Raw genomic sequence first — 19,081 nt, 5'->3', positions numbered from 1 at the left:
TAGCTGTCTCCAGGCCCACAGGCTAGATCTAAGCACCCCGCAGGCCAGATCCAGCCTGTGGACCTTGAATTTGACACCCCGATATAGAACTTCTGGATATTTTTGGCCAAATGACCACTTAAGTTTAAGTATTTGTGTCACCTCTGCCAATAATGATATATTATTATACACTGTGATACATTTATGTGACATGATATGATGACATGACACAATCTCTTATGGGCATGTTAAAGTTATGATCCCTGGGATTTCTCTAGCTTACATGGTTCAGTTATTTATTAATGAATAAATATGTCAGTGCCCAAAAGATAAGAATATATTGGCATATGTTATGCTTCTGCAAATTAACAAGGATCAAAACATTTCACTCTCTTCTACAGCAAACAATCCAAACACAAGCAAAAAAGGTGCCAAGTAAGCTGGCTCTCACTTACTAAATTGCCTTCATCATCCAAGTCATCGCATTCTGGGAGCGGATCGTCCAAATGAAGCTGTTGAATCAGGACTCTTGAGGTGGCTTTGCCATTGTAGTCTGCTGCAGAGCTGTGGCTACTATGGATGCTACTGGTCCGGTAAAGAGAAGGCACCTGCAGGGTATCTTGGAAGTCAAAGGAGCCTTTGGTTTCTAGTGACTCCATGCGGTGAGGTATAGAGCCATTGATGCTCCCAGTCCTGCTGGATTGCTCTTCGTCCGAGCTTTCCCCTTCCTCTGAACTCTGCTTCCCTGACAAAAGCGATTTATGCTCACTGCTCTGGTTTGTACGGCGTTTCAAGCTAGGTGCCCGCCCAATGCTGTTCCAGCTCGACCTGCGGCTGTTCCAGCTACTTCCTGCACTCCATGGGCTATGTGGAGAACTCCGGGCACTGACCTGAAGTGATGCAATGAGGGATATCAACAGAATGCTAGAAGCAATAGCTCAGTTAACAGTGCTTAAAAAGGCATCCAAATTAATTTTAAAATATGCTGTCAAACTGGGAGCAAAGGGTGAGAAGCAAAGGATACAAGGGAGAAGGTGAGCCACATACCGGGGATTTGAGATCAAATGTATTAGGATCCATGGAGATGCCACTGGCTCTTCGGGAACCATAGTCCTGAGCCACTTCTCCATAGATGGCACTTTTTGGCATGGACATGGGTGTAGCAGCCGTATGAATGATAAGTGGGGGAGTCAAGCTCTTCTTTAGCTCTGGACGGTCACAAAGAGCCATCACTGAAAAAAATAAGAAACAAAACATTCGTATCATGCCCTATATAGTCAGAGACAAGATCAGGATAACTTTCATACGTGTCTTGATTATTCCTCTTTCTTTTGTCTCTTAATTTTCTAATACAAGACACTAAAAACTTCATTTTCCAGGTTCTCTGGTCCTTTTCCCATGAATGAATACTCATGAATAACCAACCACCCTTTTTCCTACTCTTACTTTAAGATACTACCAAAGCCAGTTTCCTCTCTGTAGTATGCCAGATGAACAGCAATCCCATTTAGCAGAGGTGTTCTAGAAATGGTCTCCTTGTTGTTCTTGAACTGCAACCACTATTGCTTTTCTATCACAGAAGTCAGGATTTAATGAGTTTTAACCTATGATGGCCATAGATTTTTCATTCTTAAGATACACTCAGAGCAATCTTTTCTCTTCACTTTTTATCATAGAGAGGTTTTTGTCCCAAATATGAGCTTTACATGGTATGATGAGCCATACATCATATTCAAAATTATCAACATTATGCCATGCTCCCCTCTCGTTGTTGAGTTCCTCCATTGAAGAGAATCTTTCTCAAGACATTTCTTACTCCTATTACCTGAAGCTATAAACAAACAAACAAACATACACACACACTTACTACTACTACTACTACTACTACTACTACTACTACTACTACTACTACAGCTACTGGATATGCACTACCAAAAATCTGGTAGATTTTGCCCCTAGATAGTAATAGAGGCATCTCAACTCCTTTGCTGCCTTCTAATGATGAATCAGATTTTTGCAGTCCATCTAGATATTCCTAAAGAAATTAATTCAGACACCTTATATAAAGATGTCTGTGGAGATTCTCAGTCATCCAGTCATTGCCTCAAAGGTGTTTTTTTCTTCTTTAAAAGGCAACTCAACTTTTTTTTTCCCTTGAGGAGAAAGAAGAAAACGTTTTGCTTCTCATCCAAGAAGCTTCATCATCCCACCCACACCAGAACTGATGAAGTTTCTAGTGGGAAGCAAAACATTTTCTTCTTCTTCCTGAAGGAGAAAACATCCCAGTTGCCTTTTGAAGAAAAAAAAAAGCACTTTTGAGACATTTTAGAAGGGCTGAACTCTCTGGAAAAGGCTCTAACGATGGGGAAGGTGGGAGGAAAGAGAAGAAGAGGACAACCAGCAGCAAGCTGGATGGACTCAGTTATGGTGATTATGGGTGTTATCTCTGGAAGACTTGAAGGACCAGGTTGGAGATATGTAGACAGTCCTGAGAGAAACTATTTTTGTGACTGCTAAAAGTTGATACCAACATATAATGAATAATCAAAGGCATACTAAAGAAAGTTAATGTATTTCCTATTTTTCTGCCTTTTTATACTTTATAGCCAAGAAAATAAAAATACATGAAGTTTCATGTAACAAATGAAAACTTTTCTTTGCAGGAAAAACAGCAGTAATCATATTGTTACTTACAAGCTGGATTTGAAAAATTTTTCTTAAGTCCACACTCTTCTTCCAAACTATGGGGGAAAAGTTCCCCCTCAGAATCTGACTTAGTAGCATCCCCCTAGAGAAAAACAAAGTGCCTTAGCCAGCAGGAAAAATAGGATAAGTTACCTGGCCATTCCCCACCTGAATAAGAGAACTCTTTCTCCCCCTCAGACACAAGAATCACTGCTCCACTGAACTGTTGCCACAGTAGGACACCACCTTCCACAATAGGAGGCATGCAAATATTGAATTCCACATCTGTAGTCCAGTTTCACTACACAATACACTTTTGGAAAGGGGCGCTAAAGCATCTAAAGACTTGAGAGAAGCAAAAACAATTGGTTTAACCTCATTTTGCGAGGCACTCGGCCTGGAAGCGTAGTCAACTCCCAGGCTTCTAATATTCCTTCCCCTTCCCTGAGGTCTTCAAAGGAATCTCTACACATCTTAATTCCCAGGCATTTATCACTCCTTCTACTCTTATCAATAATTTAGCCCAATCACAATAGTTTTAACCAGACATCTGAAAGTATGTCTTGGTTTTTATATTGACTAAATGAAGGTGGGGGAGAAGGCAGAAATTATAGTCAGTTGAATGCAGCCTTGAATCAAAATGTACTGCATATACTTTTCAGATCGATTCCTATAAAATACAGAACCATTCATCTGAATAGTTGAAAGGAACAAGGCAGGGATCAATCCCCCCGCCCACAATCCACAGAACCACTGCAGTTTCCTACAACACCCTAACTTTTACCTCTTGAAATTGGTTAATCAGAGATCTGGTTGAGAAGGATGAAATCTGAAGTAGGCATCTATTTTAGTAATATGATTTGGGGGAACAGGTATTTTGCGGCTGGGCCTGTCCTTGATTTAATTCATCCAGTCATTAGGATGAATTGAAGGGCTGTCCCTCAAAAATAATTTTTGGCTTCTGACAGTGAAATCAGAACCAACGGTCTGCAAATAATGGCCATTCACCATACTGTCAAGGTTCTTTTATCAAATGATAATGCAATTCATAAGACCTTTTTCTACTAGAGGGTTATCCTAGAATTTTTTTAATGTTCAATGGTAATTGTCTTTGTCTCCTTAATTTCCTTTTTTGACCTCGTTTTTAAACCAAGCACTATTACCATTTTGGACCCCATCTCTGGGCTAATCAAATGATAATAGGGATATATATATATTAACGCACTGCACTAAGTCACATTTGGTTTGGTTTTGGTTTAATGTGTTTTGTGAATAAGCACTGTAGCTTATAAGCCATGATTAATGACTAACTATGGTATTTGAATTCAGTTAACTTTGGTTTATTGAGGAAACTACAATTAAGCAGTCGTGGCTTAATGTAATTTAATAACCTATTATATGGACCAGGAATAGGATAGCTCAGAAGGACTGAAGGCTGCTTTTTTGGCAATTCTGACCCAAGATAGCTTCATAAAGACAGTCAACAGAAGAAATAAATAGGTGATAACACACACACATACACACAACCTTATGAAATCAGGAAAGAAAGGCAATTAGCCCAGCAAAATACAACAAGATCCATGCTGCTGTACTAAAAAGCTTTAGCTCACCATGATGGCACTTGATGCTTGAAAAAACTTGAAAAGTGGAAGGGGTTTGGTTGGGAGGATAATGTTCAATAGCAGACTTTTGAAATTAATTGAAAATTTAGCCTGATTAGCATCCAGGTGACATCATCAATGTACTGACCTTTATTTTTCCGGTTAAATGTGTGCTTGTGTATCTACGTAGATAAACATATCTGCAAGGCATTTCTCTCCAATCAAGCTGTGGACTTTTTAAAGATGTATCTTGAATCTAAGCACAGGGAACTCACAAATAGGAAACCCTGCACCTTTCTATCCCTATTCAGCCCTTGGAAAACATAAAACAGGGAAAGAACATGAGTTCTGCACGATGGTCCATTTGGGTTTGGCTGCTGACCATGAAGGCTTGAAAGAAAATCCCCTAAATGACAGGGATCTTCCTTGCATTTGACATCCAGTGAATTGTATTTGAATTCATTCAAACATGATTCCACCAGTTTCCACTCAAATCTTCCCCACTAACACTTAGAGGTCAGGGACAAGGCAATGAAGCCAGCATGCACATCCTTGGGCTCCTTCCAACAGGAAAGAATCCTGTTTTTGAGGGTTAAAGTAAAACTATTCGAAGCAAATTTTGATTGCCTGACTTCATGGTAGGTGGGGCCAGTAAAAAATGCTTCTGAAGAATACAGAGCACTCAATTAAGATGAACTTTTGACTAGATTTCTATTCTGACTAGAGTTAAGTTGATGTCGCTTTCTTTGGATATTTTCCCAATCAACATATTAGAAGTCATCTGCTTCTTTTAATGCTAAAATAAGACTAAAAGCAGTAATGAATTCACATGTGCAGCTCATGGATTAATTCATTAGAAATTCTGTTAGGTCTTACCCATATTTCTTCATAAAGCAGTATAAGTACAGTATAAAAAAAAGATAAAGTAATTTTCTCTTAGTGGTTGCCCTAATGCATATTAAGTGTAGCATTTCAGTCTTTCATGATTAACTGATCCCTTATACCAAAATAATTGAGTCCAATGTAAGGGATGGTCTTTATTTATTTTGTGTTGCTTAAAAGTCATAATGGAAATGGGCCCTTGAGAATGATCCTCTGAATTCATAATGCGGTTGTGACATAGCTGCCCATTTCTCTTTATTGAGACAGTGCATTTGAGCTCATTTTCTCAATAATGATTAACTTGAGCTAAATTGCAATCTTAATTAAATATTTATGCTGTAAGCCACCCAAAGTCATTTGACACAAGATGGGCAGTAAATAAATTTCATAACAAAATAAAAATATTTCCAAAATATTATCTCTGTTCATATGCTTCAAAATCTAATGGGTAATGGATTGGCTTTAAGCCTGGAGAATTTAGAATGCCCACATGAAGGACTGTATCCTGTCAACAAACTTTTCCTGCAATTCAAATCTGACTTAAAAAGGATTGCGTGAATGTGAGAAAAATGCCTGTGCAGACCTGTGCCTTTACAGTTTTTATTAAACATGCAAATTAAATATATGTATATTATATTACAAATCATGCAAAATGATCCTGGGTCCATATCACAAAAAGTACCTTCACAAATGTTTGAAGATAATGCTCGTTAAAAAACTCAAAAAGCATTACCGATTCTGGTCAGTAAAATCATCCTTACTTTAAAATAAGGGAGTCTGCATAAAAGCCTTTCAATAACATTGCAATTGGCAAAAATGGAATTCAATATGCTTTTTTTTTCTTCATTTTTTTTAGTCTGTGTTCCAAACAGGTTTTTTAGTTATTAGGTGACAGTTTGATGTGATATTTAATACAAGTGCCAGTGTATTTTAACCTCCCTCCCTTCAGCACCAAACCCATTTTTTTTACATCATCCTGCCATAGAATCCAACAGCATCTTGAAAATGCGAAGCACACTAATTTACCACAGGCAAGCCTTACACACCTAGGTTCCTGAATAAATTACCTGTTTTTTCACACCTAATTTGCCTTTCTGAATGAAAAAGGCATTAGGTGAACAAAGGTATAGTTTGTTCACGATAAGCATGAGATGTGCCAGGAACTGACCAGTATGTAGGGAAGGCAGCCTATGGCTATAACAGCTGTCCTGACTCTGGTGCTCTCCAGAAGTATGCACCATGCTGGCCAGAGGATTGTGTAGTTTCAATATCTCTGGAAAGCATCAGGTTGGAGAAAGCTGGGCAGTCAAAAAAAGGATCTAAACAGAAGCCCCAACTTCCAATACCAGAAGAAACTGAGAAAAATAGGGAAGGACAGACTTATAATAGAACAAGGCAATGGCAAGGATAACAGAATTTGTGATGTGCTTGATTTCACAGATCTAAGGCAGGGGAGTAGATTTGCATGATGTCAATATCTGATGCATACACGAGTATGTTGTCTTTTTTATTCACTTTTAAAAGACTGTAACAATATTCTACCAACATTTTATAAATCCCTTAAGAACGATTTGTATTCCTCTTTTTTTCCTGACCTCTCCTATGTACCCTTTTTTCTAACCTCCAGCCATAAAAAAAAATCCCCTAAGGTCTCTAATTATGTATTATATATGCTGTCAGTAGCTGCCTCTATTCTAGAATGGCCTTTTTCAGGACAGAGTCTTCTCACATATGAACATCCACAAAGCATGCTTGATTTTAGGTCCCGTCTGTCTTTGAGACGTTTTCGTAGTGTCTCTGTCTCTCTCCCTTTTTCTCTCTCATTTTTAAAAGAGAGTCAGCATTGGAATGTAAAAGGGTTAAATGACAATTAGTAAGGTATGTCTATAAGGGAGATTATGGTGTGCAACTATATGCTTTTTTATTTTCTTAGAATTCATGTTGGACATATGGGCAAGTTTCTTACTGACCTGAATGAATTCTGGGCCTACATTCATATTCCTTTGTTGTTGGTAACACAACTGAGACAGCTAAAACAATAATACTCTGTCTCCCAAAATTAGAACCTATATTCATTAAATATCAGTGCATATTAATAGGTAGATGTAAGTAACGATCAATTATCTTGCCCAATCCAAACAAAAGTTACAGCAAGCGGCAAGTATTTCTATCCATCTGTGAGGATCCATCTGTAAAGGGCAATGGTTCATTGCTAGGCTTCTAAGTTGGTAGGAAGTTCAAGATCTTCCTCTTTTGGAAATGTTGGTAGGGGGACTAAAGTTTATGGAAAGGATTCTTAATAAATAGGAGTCTAAAAGAGGTTTTCGCTCATTGGAGAGATAATCTCTTAATTCCCTCAAAGAAGGAAGAGACTTAAAATCAAGAGCAACTTGACAATGAGAACAAATTCATAACCAAACATCTATCGTAATGAGAACAGTGGCAATGATGTGACTGCTCACAACACAGAGACAGAGAGACAGGCAGAGAGAGAGAGAGAGATTGAGGGAGAGAAAACTATCAGACAAAGCTTGTGGTGTTCATGCCAGATTTTACGTACCACTGACGAGTCGACAGGCAGCTGAATACAGCTTAACTGCCTACTCGCTGCTTCCCGTTTGGTGATTTCCTGAAGTAAAAATGAGGAAGGAAGGTGAGGGGATGGAAGGAAGGCAGGAAGGAAGGTGGATTTTTCAAATTGTATAAATCTTAACATCAAAATTGAGAGAGTGGATAAAAGGGTAATAAACATATTGGGGGGGGGGGGGAGAATATTAATAGGAATGGGAGAGAAGGGGAAGGTACCCATTGCAGTAAATTTTGTACCATGGAGAAGTTATACCACCCTTGAGTTGTCTGATGTAACCAAATTCAGTTCTGAATACCATTGATTCAAGCTCTTGAGAAGACATTTATGGATACATAATCCAGATCTTTAAATTAAGAGCTCTGTTCATATTTATGGCTTATATGTGAACATCTGTTAAAACTATGTTCAAAATTTGTTGTTTCCCTCTGCAACAACCAAAGAGATATGATAAAAGGAGACAAGAGGATCTTTACAAAGTTGTAGTGTTTAAACAACATTTCTCCATAACTTAGAGTTGGTTAAAAATATGTTCAATCATGTAGCCTAGTTTTTCCCTCCCTATGCAGCTTAAGATGCCACTAATTGTTTACAGTTTGTCTTGTGATGGTAAAGATCCCAAGACAAATGTAGAACCTGATAGCTACCTAGATATAAATTTGGGCATTTTTTTTTTTTTTTTTTTGCAATAGTACAGGAGTAAGGATAGTACCTTACTATCTTTGGGGACTTTTAAAAATTTCTAAACCTTGGCTGCAACCCTGGGATTTTCTGCTGGTCTTACATTCAAGTACAAACCAAGTGGAGTTTTGCTTAGCTTCTGATCGAACAGGCAAGGTTAGCCAAATACTACCCTTTGCTAAAAGTTGCAGATGTATAGACAGAGTAAAGTACCTGCTTACTGATCATTCAAATGAAGATTCCACATGCTTTGTTATTAACAAGGAACATTAATCTACAAGGACTTTAAACTAAAAACATTGTAGCAATAATTCAAAATTATAAAAAACCATTTATATTAATATAATAGCAATAGCACTTAGGCTTATATACCACTCCACAGTGCTTTACAGCACTCTCTGAGTGGTTTACAGTCAGCAAATTGCCCCCCAACAATCTGGCTTCTCATTTTATCGACCTTGGAAGGATGGAAGTCTCAGTGAACCTTGAGCCCAATCAGGATTGAACTTCTGGCAGTAAGCAGAGTTAGCCTGAAATACTGCATTCTAACCACTGCACCACCATGGCTCCTATATTAAGACAAACTCTTGTGGATTAAAGATGATAAATGGGTTTTACTTTAAGTATGCTCCAATTATATTTGGCAGAATCATTGGTAGAATTCCATTTTTATACAGCATGTCATGCTTTAGGAGTTTTAACAAATCAAATACATTTGCAGTTATTTAATAGTCATCCATCTGACAATTACTTTTAAAAATAAAGGCATAGCAGCCTTTTCCAACTTAATGCCCTTGAGACATGTGAGATTACAGTTAGAGACAGAATTTCTAATCAGAATCTGATTGGGGAAGGAAAAAAGTGTCTTTCAGTTCCTAGGAGAAGACAAATATAAAAAACACTATATATAAAAAAATCACAATAAAAACATTTTCTGTTTCTGGAAACTGAAAATATCGATCCCCTCTTTGATTTAAGGAATTGGATTAATTATTCTGGCTGTACTTCAAGTCTGCATTTCTTAGATGAAGACAAAAAGCACTTTGGAACATCAAGTGAGCACCATACTTGTTAAGTCAGCCATATTTTGCTGTACAAATGGACAGTTTCGATAATTTTTTACTTTGTTATCTCTTTTCAGAGATGGCTGACGATGGGTGCGGCAGTGGAGTTCAATTCTAGTGTGCTACTGCCCATTATTTATTTATTTATTTATATATCTAATTAATTATCTTACCTTTTTATTCAGTTCAAGATGACCATTTTTTTTTATTTGAGGGTGAAAAAGCTGAGCTCTAGGTTCAAAGAAAGCCTAACACCCCTAGAAAGACTAACTCACCTTGTGGATGAAAACTATTGAAAAAGAGCAGTCGGCTAAATTTTGCACTTAAGCAGCAAAAAAATAAGATCTATTAGAATAATTTGGACAACCGTATTTCAGGTTCCACAGTGAAATAAAAACATCTTTCAAATAGCCCTTTTCACCCCATTCAATAAGATCACAAGCAAAGTAAGAACTTTTCAATTAATATTAATGTCCAAACCAGGAATCTATAAATAACAACAACAACAACAACAACCAAAAGACGTAATACTGCTGATATGCTGTACTACTTTCCTACTATATTTCTTTCTTACTCTGCTACCTTACTGTTAATGACAAAATGGGAAACTGTTGTTAATGGAAGATTTTTTTGGTAGGCTGCTAATTTGCAGAAAAGGAGGAATGAAGAAGTGGAAGTCAATCTAAAATGTGATTGTCTGAACTGTGAAATCCATTTCATGTCTTTTTTAACTGCTGTGTAGAAATGTGTTTGTGTGTCAGAAAAAGTAAAACATCAGAACTACATTGAAGCCCAAGATATGACCAGGGACTTTCTTTAAAAAATGTTACTGAGTGTTGAGTGAAGTTGGGTCAAGCAAATCATTTTCTTGCTTCGTCTTTGACATCCTGTTGTTTTAGCTGGCTTTCCCCATTCTAGTACTGCCCAGATAGATGTTTGGCTGTAGCTCCCAGAAATGGATAGCCAGCATGGTGCTGGTTGGAGACAAAAGGAGCTGAAGTCCAACATAATATGGAAAGTATCAGATTGGAGGTGCTGACACCTGCCATCATTCCTTACTAGTTGCTTTGTACTAGGAGACAAAAAAGCAACAAAAAAGAGAAACAGGAGATAAACTAGGAATTTTCAAAGACAAGCACAGAATCTGTAGGGAACATGAAAGGATTGCCAATAAAAAAAATACTTCCACAGATAATGTTATCATGTAGTCCCCCAGGAGAATAGCTTTATCGCTGATAGAAGGTTCTCTCGCTGGTATCCTATGTTTCTTTCTTAGATAAAGTCTCCAGGGCACAAATCTAACAGCTCACTCTGTCATTTTTGTATTATATAGGGGCTTTATCAAACTGAGCCCTCCCCTTGCATAGCCTATTTTATGCAATATAAAAGAATAACACGCAGAAGGTCCAGTGAAAATAAAGTCCCACTGAGATACTGCTAGCAATGTGCCCTCTGCACACATAACGTGAAGCATCAGCTAGGGCCAAGTTTTCAAGAGATGTACATTGCAGACATGTGCACATGCATATTAAGAATAGGCCCAGTATTTTGTATACATGTCTACTGCTTAGCAACAGAAAAGTCCAGTACATTCTTAGACTAAAATTAACGAAAGTGTTTTCAGAGTCAAGAAACGACCCTTGAGGGTACAAGATAAAACTGTCACCAGCATTGAAATGAGATTGTAGAGGAGAAGTGGGTAGGAAGGGACTTGAAAAATAAAAAATTTGTTGACTTTTAAAAGATTACTGTGGCAGACAAAAGAATTTTTCCTTCTTGGAAAGACCATTATGACTATTTTTTGCAGTGCATAGTATATGGAATATATGGTCCTGTGAAGGCATGTACATCGGACCTTGGGATTGAGAAGGAATGAGAGAATCATTAAAACGTGGAGGAGCTGGTGAGCAAAATTTCAGAAAAGATTACTCAGCCTGGAGAAAAAGGGTGACATGAAGAAGAAGCTCACCCCACCTTGGTTTTCTTTGATGGGAAAGAGAAATCCTGACAAGATTTCAAGATTCTGTTATTCTACGTTACAGCCAAATATTTTTTGGAATCCCTACCATGCCATTTCTGGTCTATCTTGAAGATCTGACAAACCCAGTCTCCAAATTTGATTTCAATCCTTTTTCAAAGATTGACATGTGACATTAATCAAAAATAACAACAGGTCCAAAATTTGTTTTAGGGGATGTTTTGGCTCATTACATAGCTGTGCCAATTCACATTAGGTGACATTCAACTTTCTGATTTGGACATGGGGAACCATATTACTGTCCAAACATTCAGAGCAAAGTGATCATTGACAGCGAGAGAACTAGACAGGTTAGATAAATATTTTATTTATTGTGTAATTTAAATTAGATAGGCTAAGATTCACCCCATTAATCATCTGATAATAGCCAAAAGGCAGTTGTGGTTTTGCTGCTACACCTGGTCCTTTAAAAGAAACCTTTGACTAATAGAAGAAAATAAATGCAGCAAAGGGTTAAACTATGAAGTCCTAGACTCAGATTTCAACTTAAGGAATGAACTGTCAGCACTTTAGGCTAAGTTAAATCCCCAAATGCTAAGGAATTCCTGGAAGCTTGGCACTCAGATGAATCAGTCATCAACAGGCACATAGAGATAAATAACATTTACAAACCATTCAAAAGAGATAACAAAAAAGCTTAAAAAAACCCATTAAACCAGAATACCTCCTCAGCAGCTATCAATATCCAGATAAAGCAGGAATTAACAGTAGGAGCAATGCCAGACAAACAATCAGGTAGTAAACATTACCCTAATCAAAGAATTACCAACTCAGACAAGCAATCAAGCAGTAAACAACAGCCTAATCAACGAACTACTAAGGAAAAAACATTACATCCAACCAACAGACAGGGCAGGCTACTGTATATAAACAGAGAGCAAAGCCCACTCTCTTCTAGCACTAGCCAGTTAATGACATGTCAACAAGCAATCAACCAAGCTCAGACGGCACCAAGGACTACCCAAACCTCTGACGACTCAGTGGGATTGGCACAGTATCCCTTCCTTCTGATATTATCTCAGAGAAAAAAATAGCTAAGACCTGGAGGCCCAAGCAGAGAGCCAAGTACAAGGAACTTAAACAAAATAGAGCAAATAAGATACCGTGTTTCTCCAACAATACGGCCTCCCCCAATAGGAAGTCCCAGCATGTTTTATAGGCATAAAATCAAATTAAGCCCCTCCCCCCAAATTAAGGCTTATATTAAACATGCGAAATGGGGGGGAATGGCAGGGGGGCTTGCCGTTAGTAAGTACTTTTGTTACATACCTGGATATGGTGCTGCCTGCGTTGACTTTGGCATTGGTGGGGCACTTCATATCGGGAGACTTCCGTCACCGTTGCTTTCCCTTCTCCCCATGCTGCTGGCATTTGGCACGGCCAGCCAGGGCTCCTCCCTGCAACCGGAGCCCGACAGAGACACTCGGCTTCAGGGGCTCCTGTCGCCGCCTTCCCTTCGCCTTCGAAAGCAAAGCCAATTCTTTTAAAAACGATGCCCTACTACCGGTACGACAAAGCCTCCCCTGCCCGAGAGGGCAGCCCAACCTCACGTGGGGAGGCGAATCTCCTGGGGCCACAGCACAGGATCGGCTCACCCTGGGAGAAACACCCAGCCGCCATCCCTGCCTGGCGCCGGGCAGAGCGTGAAGAGCTTCACCTGGGGCGCCCAGCACAGCTGACAGGCGGGCCCTCCTGCCCAGTGGCAGAGCTCTCACCAAGGCAGCGAGCGTCTCCCTGCCGGGCCCTCCTCTCATCCTGCCAAACTCGGGTTGGCCCGGCTCTTTCGCTTGGCAGGCAGGCGCTCACCTGCAGCTCGCTTTCCCGGCTCTGCCCAGTCCGTACAGCTGGTGCGGCCCAGGTGGGATGAGCGGAGGGTCCAGCAGGGAGGCGCTCACTGCCTTGGTGAGAGCTCCGCCACCGGGCAGGAGGGCCCACCTGTCAGCTGCGCTGGGCGCCCCAGGCAATGCTCTTCACGCTCTGCCCGGCGCCAGGCAGGGATGGCTGCTGTGCGCTTCTCCTGGGGTGGGCTGATCCTGCGCTGTGGCCCCAGGAGATTCGCCTCCCCACGTGGGATTGGGCTGCCCTCTCAGGCAGGGGAGGCTTTGTTGTATCAGTAGTAGGGCGTCGTTTTTAAAAGAATTGGCTTTGCCTTTGAAGGCAAAGGGAAGGTGGCGACAGGAGCGCCTGAAGCTGAGTGTCTCCATAGGGCTCCGGTTGCAGGGAGGAGCCCTGGCTGTCCGCGCCTGGCTGTGCCAAACGCCGCGGCGTTGCTCTAAATGCCGCGGCAGCACAGGGAGAAAGGAAAGCAACGGTGGCGGAAGGTCTCCTGATATGAAGTGCCCCACCAACGCCGAGGTCAATATCCAAGCCGTTGCCGCCCGCCTGCCCGAGGATGCAAAGGGGGGGAATTAAGTCACCCCTGAAAAGACGGCCTAGTCATTTTTTCGGGGGTCAAAAAAAAAAATAAGGCCCGGCCTTATTTTGTGAGAAACACGGTAAGATTAAGCAAACAGAGAGCTCATGGTTACTTTGTCCTAAGAGGCTTCCATAAATCTTCCTATACCATGTTATGATGCAAATAAATAAAAACTCTGGAGGTTTTCTAAAATGTTTTTCTTATGCTGTAAATGAACAGGATCAAAAGAGAAGTAGGCAACAAACTCACACTATCAACATCATTTTGATTTAGAAGCCCATGTCAAGATGCTACTGAATAATCCCAGGCGTGCTACCTATGTTTGGAGGTTGTGTTGAATACTGCCACCTTGAGACCCGCAACAGCATTTTGACATTTTATTGCTTGAAGGCTGGCTGCCTCCCAAAATATGCAGAAAGAACAGAGCAGTGTTGTTAGGGACTTGAAGGTCACCTTGTCCAACCACCCTGCTTGAGCAGGAGATCCTATACCATTTCAAACTGACTGTCGAGTCTCTTCTTGAAAGCCTCCAGTGGGGCACCCACAATTTCTGAAGGCAAACCATTCCAGTGCTTGATTGTTACTAGCCTTTGCAAGATGCAGACACACTAGCTTGCCAGTAAAATTGCAGAGGCCAAGTTTCTTGATCTTATTTATCTAAAATATTTCTAGGCTGCCTTGAAAAGCAGAAACCACCCCAAGTTCAGTTCAAATGTCTTTCTTTCAGCTGCTGGCAATGATGGCAAAGGTGGACTCTAGTTAATGAAAGATGTAGCTTCAATCCAAAAAGGGGCAGGCAAAAATAGAATAAATAAAAGATGCCAAAACGTTGCTTTTATGGAGGCAGGAAAATGTCTACAAAGACATAGCAGCAAATGGGACAATGGGCTCACTCATCTCATGCATATTTATCAGGCAGTTTTGCATTTGGCTCTTAAATGCAACAAAGCTGGGTTCAAAGGCAATGTGTTTGCATGATCGTGTGCTCTTTCACAACACTTGAAGCTGGGTCTTTGATACCAACCAAAGGATCTGTCTTTCTAACGAAGCAATTGCTTCTTTTGGAAATTCTAATCATTTTACAAACAGGGGTTCTGAACCCTCCACACTCTCTTTATCAAAGAGAAATCAAAGAAGTCCTTCAAGGCTTTACCTCCGTCTGAAAGCCTTCCACCAAGATAGCAACCAACAAATTAAAGAGAACGTAATTTCCAAACGTCATGAGGGCTATGAAGTAAAGAGCGGCCCAGGAAGAGGTAGAAGCCATGCCATTGTAGAGGACTTTATTCCAGTCTTCCTGGGTCAGAATCTGGAATGAAAACGGGAATCATTTGATACGAGATAATCTTAAAGTGCATTCACTTTTCTACCAACCTATGATCCAGATAAAACTTGCATTTCTAAATGCTAAGCATCATGCATACATGTAATTTTGGGAAAAGGTAATATAGTATGCACTTAAACCTGTTATGCCTTTTTTGCCTCTTGAAGTGTCTCACCAGTGTGACTCAGTATCAGAACTATGGCACAGATGGCCTTATCCTTGTGGACTGCAATGAATTTTTTAGTGGGTAAGAAACTTCACATCTGACTAATGCATAATACTCACTGCTTCTGGCCAGATGTGGCTGATTCCCCCTAACATTCTTCTAACTGATGGCTGCCTCAGTTTTTCAAATCTAGCTGGCATCACCAGAAACAGTAAACAAAAAGAAACAACTTGAAAAAGCCTGGAACAAGTGTTTCTCTGTGTGTTTCTAACTGTATATATCAATGTTTCCATATCTTATTTAAATAATCAGCTTTTTCTCCAAACATTCCTGACTATAACGATTTGTTCAAAAGGGATAATCAGATCTGAGTCTTACAAAATTCAGATAATTTTGTTTAAGGAAGTTCAATAGTCTGGGTTAGAATTAACTTTAACTTGTGCTGCTGAATGCCTTTTTCTTTAAATAGCATTTTTTATTTAAGAATATAGGCACTATATAAAATAAACACATAAAATCAGCGTACATCCTTATTTCTACAGTGGTTGAACAAACGTAATCAAAAGGTCAATTTATACTAGGGCTTTATGTATTATTTAATATCTTAATTATTATAATCTGCTATTCGCTTTTCATTACACCTGTGTTATTGACACGGGTCTATGAAGAAGCAATTGACGTTCATTATATTGTTTTCAAAAACCACAGTTAAAAACAATTTACAATGACAGGCACTTAAAGATAAAGATGAAGAACTATGGACCGTGACTGATGTATTACCTGGAAAACAGTAACAATGGCCCAGAGCAAGGAATCAAAATTCTTTCTGTCAGGGAGAGTGTCTCCATCTCTCTCTGAGGCAAACTTACACCCAAAAAGATGCATCCCAAGGATACTGAATAACAAGGAGAAATGGGTTAAAAGAGAGATTAAAGAGTTAGACTTTGGAATTAAAGGATATTTGGAGCACGTTCCTTACTATTCTGTTCCCTCTCGTTTAAGAAAATGAAGGTCAGTTTTAATAAGTTAGAAAATAACTTTGGTATGGCAAATATATGGCAACTTGTATTATGGCTTATATAAAATATGAAAACACACAGGATATGGGAACAAAGCCAAACCAGTGGGTTTTAAATTTTCTACTTTACAAAGATATCTAAAAGAATCAGACTCTTTAGGATCTGAATGCTTTTAGTAGGGTTTATCTCTTTTCAATTTCTGACCACTTCTAACAGAGCTACAGAGATGAAAAAAGAATAGCTACAGATTTACATTTACAGAGCTGTAGCAGAAATTACTTCCCCTTTTAAATCTGGATAATTTCATGTTAAAACAGAAGTTGCAATATAACAAACCTATAATCACAAATGATTATTTAATCTATTCATATCTAAAATGTGCTAGTTGCCCTATAGGAAAAGGTTTTTAGTAACAAACAAGAAACCAAATAAACCCAAAGCAAAATATAATGAAACAATAATCAATTAAAATACTGTAAAAGGAAATCACTAAGTTCAACAAAATAATCTAAGAAATACAGGAAAATTAAAAGGCTGGATACTTTTAATTTTATTTTTTATAAATATCTTTGTCTTTGTCTGGCATCCAAATAAAATAGAAGTTGCCAGGCTATTTTAAAGAAAGCATTCCTCCATCATTGGAGAGTATCATCAAAAATGTCTCCTCTCACTCGCTAAAATGCAGCATATGAAAGCACTTAGAGCCTCTGATAATAGTCCCAATGCTCAGGTAGGAGGGTTTTTTTAAATTATCAACTCACCTGAAGATAAAGATGAAGAGCATCAGTAACATACAGAAGGTGGCCACATTGTCCATTGTTTTCATGAGGACCACTAATTGGCGCTGAAGAGCAGGCATAAACCGAACTAGTTTTAGAACTCGCATAAGACGGAAGGTTCTTAAAACAGACAAGCCTCCACCTTGCTGTCCAACAATCTCCCACACACTAAGAAAAAAAGAGAATATATATTTAATATTAATGTAAAGCTAATGTAATTAGCTTTTGAGAGGAAATACAGATAGTCCTTGACTTACAACAGGGCTGTCAAACCAGGGGTGAGATTCAAAAATCCCAGCAACCGGTTTTCTGCCCAGTTGCTGGGTGGGTGTGGCCGACCAGAACTTACGGGACGGCTATTTTTCGCCTTCCCAAGAGTCCAGAGGCTTCCCTTGGGCCTCTGGGATGGCGAAAATGGCTTCCCCCCGGGCTCTAGAGGCCCTCCGGAAGCCAGAAACAGGCCCTCCGTGTGGACCTGCACTTACCTGCATTGAAAATGGGCTATGTGGAGACTCTTGGGAGGGGTGGGGAGGGGTAGGCGGGGCCAGCTGGTTGGTTCAAATATCGGTTTGGCGAACCAGATGCAAATTTAACATCCAGTTCACCCGAACCTGTCCAAACTGGTAGAATCCCACCCCGTGTCAAACTCAAGGCCCATGGGGTGCTTAGATCTGGCCAGCCTTGGCCCAATCTGGAAACAGCGAAGGACTGGCCTGTGGTGCCTCTGCCAGTGAAAACAGAGCTTGGGAGGGCTGTGTGCAGCTCCCCCAAGCTCCATTCTCGCTGGCAAATGGCTGCAGGATACCATCATGACTGAAAAAGAAGTGAAGGACCGGCCTGCAGTACCTCTGCCAGAGAAAATGGAGCTTGGGAGACCACCTGCAGCCCTCCTGAGCTCCATTTTTACTGGCAGAGGGTTGCAGGAGGCTGTTGCAGCTGAAAACGGAGCTTGGGAGCCCGTTTTCGCTGGCAGAGTGCACGGGCCACCACAGGTGCCCTCCCGACATGAGTGATGTCAAGCTGGCTATGCCCACCCCAGCCATGCCATCCCGGCCCACTGAAGTCAAACACAACCTTGATGCGGCCCTCAATGAAATCGAGTTTGACACCCCTGACTTACAACAATTCATTTAGTGACCATTCAAAGTTACAATGATACTGAAAAAAGGGACTTGTGACCATTTTTCACACTTACAAACTTTGCTGCATCCCCATGATGTTATCAAAATTGAGACACTTGGCAACTGGTTCATACTTATGGCCATTGCTGTGTCCCAAGGTAATGTGATCTCCTTTTCCAAACTTCTGACAAGGAAAATCAATGGGGAAGCCAGATTCACTTAACAACCATGTTATCAACTTATCAACTGCAGTGATTCACTTAATAACTGTGGCAAGAAAGGTCATAAAATGGGGCAAAACTCACTTAACAATTGTCTCACTTAACAACTGAGAAATGTTGGGCTCAATTGTGTTCGTAAGTCAAGGACTACCTGTATTATTATAACAAGTCTGTTGTTCTTGGAGGTTTGTCCTAGTGATCATAGGATTCATCAGTTTCAGAATTTTACTTCTGAATTTAAATATCTCTTTGGTGGGAGAAATCTAGACTAGCAATTCTCCTCTCTGAGCATCTTAAGGCAATTCTTTATTACATTGGAACTCTGACATTGAAGAAAGACATAAAACAGGGGAATAGAATCAAGATCACGTGAAGTGTTAATACCATTTTATAATGCTTTGGTAAGGCCGCACTTGGAATACTGCATACAGTTTTGATCACCATGATGTAAAAAGATGTTGAGACTCTAGAAAGAGTGCATAGAAGAACAACAAAGATGATTAGGGGACTGGAGGCTA

The 19,081-nt window shown here is 40.0% G+C and overlaps 1 protein-coding gene across 9 annotated transcripts in view; it reads right to left on the bottom strand.

Moving 5' to 3' along the window:
* The window catches only part of LOC113411908 (voltage-dependent T-type calcium channel subunit alpha-1G), a 227,083-nt gene that overhangs the window by 106,988 nt on the left and 101,014 nt on the right, over positions 1–19,081 (bottom strand). For 6 of the 9 annotated variants that reach the window (XM_087955877.1, XM_087955876.1, XM_087955880.1 and 3 more), the window contains exons 10-16: positions 17,204–17,389; positions 16,204–16,318; positions 15,087–15,242; positions 7,708–7,776; positions 2,674–2,767; positions 1,027–1,211; positions 435–869 (exon numbers count right to left, since the gene is read on the bottom strand). In XM_087955877.1, coding sequence (XP_087812003.1) covers positions 435–869; positions 1,027–1,211; positions 2,674–2,767; positions 7,708–7,776; positions 15,087–15,242; positions 16,204–16,318; positions 17,204–17,389 — 1,240 coding nt within the window. The remainder of the gene's footprint in view (positions 1–434; positions 870–1,026; positions 1,212–2,673; positions 2,768–7,707; positions 7,777–15,086; positions 15,243–16,203; positions 16,319–17,203; positions 17,390–19,081) is intronic. The other 3 variants (XM_087955884.1, XM_087955879.1, XM_087955885.1) reach the window with 1 other exon arrangement.

This window comes from Notechis scutatus, chromosome 2 (assembly GCF_049901735.1).
Source record: "Notechis scutatus isolate UNSWTSFEM ecotype Mainland chromosome 2, rNotScu1.2, whole genome shotgun sequence".
Classification (NCBI taxonomy): domain Eukaryota; kingdom Metazoa; phylum Chordata; class Lepidosauria; order Squamata; family Elapidae; genus Notechis; species Notechis scutatus.
The sequence above is the reverse complement of the archived record's forward strand: the minus strand, read 5'-3'. Positions and strand labels throughout refer to the sequence as shown.